The sequence below is a fragment of the Coloeus monedula genome, assembly GCF_965178545.1.
Source record: "Coloeus monedula genome assembly, chromosome: 1".
NCBI classification, from domain to species: Eukaryota; Metazoa; Chordata; class Aves; order Passeriformes; family Corvidae; genus Coloeus; species Coloeus monedula.
This window is the reverse complement of record NC_138781.1, coordinates 33243427-33246651: the sequence shown is the minus strand read 5'-3', so window position 1 is coordinate 33246651 and position 3225 is coordinate 33243427. Positions and strand designations below refer to the sequence as shown.

Genomic DNA, 3225 nt, shown 5'->3' with positions numbered 1-3225 from the left:
GTCCGCAGCCCCCGCGCCCCGCTCCTGCGCGCCCCCTTCCCACCAGTGTGACGTCTGACGTCACTCCGCCGGGATTGGAGGGGAGAAGGGGCGGAAGGAAGGAAGTCCGGGGGCCCGTGGGTCGCAACCTACCCCACTACCCTCCGGCTGCTTGACGTCACTTGGCGGACAGCCACTGCAACCAATCAGAACTCCAGAAGCTGGCACTTGATTGGTTGTTGGGCCGCAGAGGCGGGCCAAGGGTGCCGGCAGAGGTTGGTTGCGGCGGTGCCGGGTTACATAGGGCGGAGTACAGCGTGTCCTTGGGCGCAGACGGAGCAGGAGGTGCCGGGAGCGCGGTGACCGTGTCTGAGGGCGCAGCCGGGCAGGCAGGTGCGGCTGGACGGCCGGGCTGCAGCTGGGCCCTGCGGGGCGGTGAGGGCCGGGAGGGGAACGGGGCGAGCGGGCGTTGTTCTCGGCCGTCCTGAGCGCCGTTCCCGCCTGCTGGCGCCGCGGCCTGAGGCGGCGGCCGGGGTGCAGCGGAAGGTCACCGTGGGGCCGGGCGGCCCCACCGCGGGTGGGAGCCTGAGGAGAAGCTTGAGGCCGGGCTGGGTGCGGGTAGAGCCGGAGCCGGGCGGTGCGCGCGTCCTTGGGCGCTTCCGCCTCCTCACGCGTGGCTGCCGGCGGGAGCCCTGGGGTCATCCCGGGTCGTGGTGACAGCCGGGTGCCCTCTGCCCTCCGGCCCTGCCCAGGTGCGTGGCTGGTGCGCTTTTTCAGCTGCAGAAGAAAAGGCTGCCAAGAGTCCTGTGCTTTTACACGAGGTCGTTTGTGACTAGGAAACCCTCCTGTCACAGGTGTACGAACTATGCATAGCAGTTGTGTTAAATTTGTTCTTCCGAAATTATCGCCGTACCCTTTAAATGCTGTGAGCCAATCAGTTTGTCTGATGGAAGGTTTTTTGTGCCCTTCAAGCATGTTTATCGCCTTGATAACTTTTAGGTAGTCTGATGATTCCATACTAATCTTCAAGCCCAGGAGCTGTAGCTTGTGGGTAGAAAATGTGCTGGAGAACTGCCAGATTCACGGGCTGCATTTGTTGGTTTTGTAAACCAGCGGGACACTTTATAAAAAGTTTCAGTTCAATCAGTGACCTTGAGGTTGCGATACTGACCTCTGTGTGTGTTCTTGGTCTAGTACTGACAATGGGAGACGTTGAGAAAGGCAAGAAGATCTTTGTCCAGAAATGCTCCCAGTGCCACACAGTTGAAAAGGGAGGCAAGCATAAGACTGGACCCAACTTGAATGGCCTATTTGGACGCAAGACTGGCCAAGCTGAGGGTTTCTCTTACACGGATGCTAATAAGAACAAAGGTAAACTTAAAGCTGCCCTTAGGGGACAGAAATATTCAGTTCTTGGTGATAGTTTTAAAAATCTGCCAAAAATTGAGTGGAGGACCAGAACATAAATGTTTACTATTTTGAACTTACTATTTTGAACTTACTAACTTTTTTTTTTTTTTTTTTTTTTTTACTTAGGTATCACCTGGAATGAGGATACTCTGATGGAGTATTTGGAAAATCCAAAGAAGTATATTCCTGGAACAAAGATGATTTTTGCGGGTATTAAGAAGAAGGGCGAGAGAGCAGATTTAATAGCATACCTCAAAGTTGCCACTGCAAAGTAAAAGTTATCTGCTGCCTTATTTATTTCACAAAGGAGATGGCAATGGAAATGTCTGTGATGAGATTGGTTTTTAAACTTTCTATTTTTACATGTACTGTGTCTAACCTTAAAATCTGTCTCACCCATCAGATAACTCTGCTCACGGTGAGTCACAGGAGTACACGCTTGTTTGGCAGCCATTAACTTAACAAAGACTATGTAATTGGGTTCAGTCATCCTTGATCATAAATATTAAAAAACAATAAATAAACATTTCCTGCCTCTTCATTGTTTAAAAAAATGTGTAAATAATCAAATGAGTAATTTTCAGCAGCATAATAGCTTTGACAGGTCAGCTCTTTAACATTAAAAAGCAGGGTGGTTTTTGGCATCATCTGCCATACATCTTTTGTGACATTAAAAACAAAACAGTGAAGACTATGAAAAAAAAAAAATCCCAACATAATATTTTTCTAAATTTAATCAGTGCTAGGTGTTGCAGTATATATTAATCTGTCTAAAGCTTGTGATAAAAATGCATTTCATCTGATTTAAGTACTATTTGTGAACTGGCAGTTGTGCCTAGCAACTTGTCTTTTATCGAGGGGAAGCATGTTACCTAATTCATCCAGACTTTGACAGCTGCATGCACCTATAAAGTATAACTCCCCTTCAGAAACATCTCCAGTTCTGACGTGTTATTGATGCCCTTTGCTCAGTAAATCTTCTGAGAACAGCCATTCTTAGTGTAAGAGAAAAACATCCTGTTCTGGGAATGCAGGTGCTAAAGGCCAAGCTGAGAGTTATTTAATCTTCTTAATTCAGCAGACATGTTCACCTAAGATCTACTGTTACAGGCAGTTTCAGATGAAGGGGAATGAATGTGCTGGTAGACTGAAAAATAAGACAAAAACAAGCAGTCTTCCTCTGCCTGACTGTAGCCAATGTCATTACTTCTGAAGGTTCTGTTTTGCACATTGTAAAGCAGTATTTTTAATGTTTTAACTGCATTTTTTTCATACTAAGTTGTTCAGAAGAATGTATTTACTGTGTACCAACAGTAAGGCATAATTTGGAGCAATTAATACTGTAAATTAAAAAAAAAATTAAAAGTCTGTCTTGCTGTATGTGTATGAAATTAAGTGAAAAACAGTGGGAATGCAGAGCAAAGTTGGATACCCAGATTTACATCATTAGGAACCGAGACAAGGAAAAGCTCCACGTGGAAAAAGGTAGATGCTAATTGAGTTGGTGGGGGAAGTACAAATGTGGCAAAGTTAGTACTTTGGACCAGAGCCAGCAAAGCTCCTTCAGCAATGTGCTGTTCAACAGCATTTCTGCTGTGCTTCTAGAGTGAGATGGGAGAAAACTCAGGCTAACTAAAGTCGTGGCTGTGCTGTAGGATGGGCTGCATTTGAGTTGTATGGAGTAGTGTACTTAATGATGGAATTACAAAGGGCTTTACACAGAGTAAATGAGTGAAAAGACCTAAGATTACTAACAGTGGTCTCAGTGATTGCTACCATATGTCTTGTGATTGGTTTTTCTTTCCAGACTAACCTGTAAACAGCATTTCTTGCAAT

At 46.3% G+C, this 3225-nt stretch overlaps 1 protein-coding gene across 2 annotated transcripts; it reads left to right on the top strand.

Moving 5' to 3' along the window:
* The first annotated feature begins 214 nt into the window (after positions 1-214).
* Positions 215-2757, top strand: CYCS (cytochrome c, somatic). 2 transcript variants are annotated; one of them, XM_082295844.1, is made up of 3 exons: positions 215-368; positions 1174-1350; positions 1516-2757. In XM_082295844.1, exons 2-3 carry the CDS (start codon positions 1182-1184, stop codon positions 1662-1664), a joined length of 318 nt encoding a protein of 105 aa, XP_082151970.1. In that variant the 5' UTR covers positions 215-368; positions 1174-1181; the 3' UTR covers positions 1665-2757. The 2 variants fall into 2 exon arrangements, with proteins under 2 accessions (XP_082151970.1, XP_082151969.1); XM_082295843.1 differs by having other exon boundaries at positions 225-372.
* Positions 2758-3225: the final 468 nt, after the last annotated feature.

What these genes read in the sequence shown, in the direction of transcription:
- CYCS (XM_082295844.1), top strand. Translation starts at nt 1,182, where the DNA reads ATGGGAGACGTTGAGAAAGGCAAGAAGATCTTTGTCCAGAAATGCTCC. An exon ending in GGATGCTAATAAGAACAAAG is followed by an intron (nt 1,351 to 1,515) that starts GTAAACTTAAAG and finishes TTTTTTACTTAG; the next exon opens with GTATCACCTGGAATGAGGAT.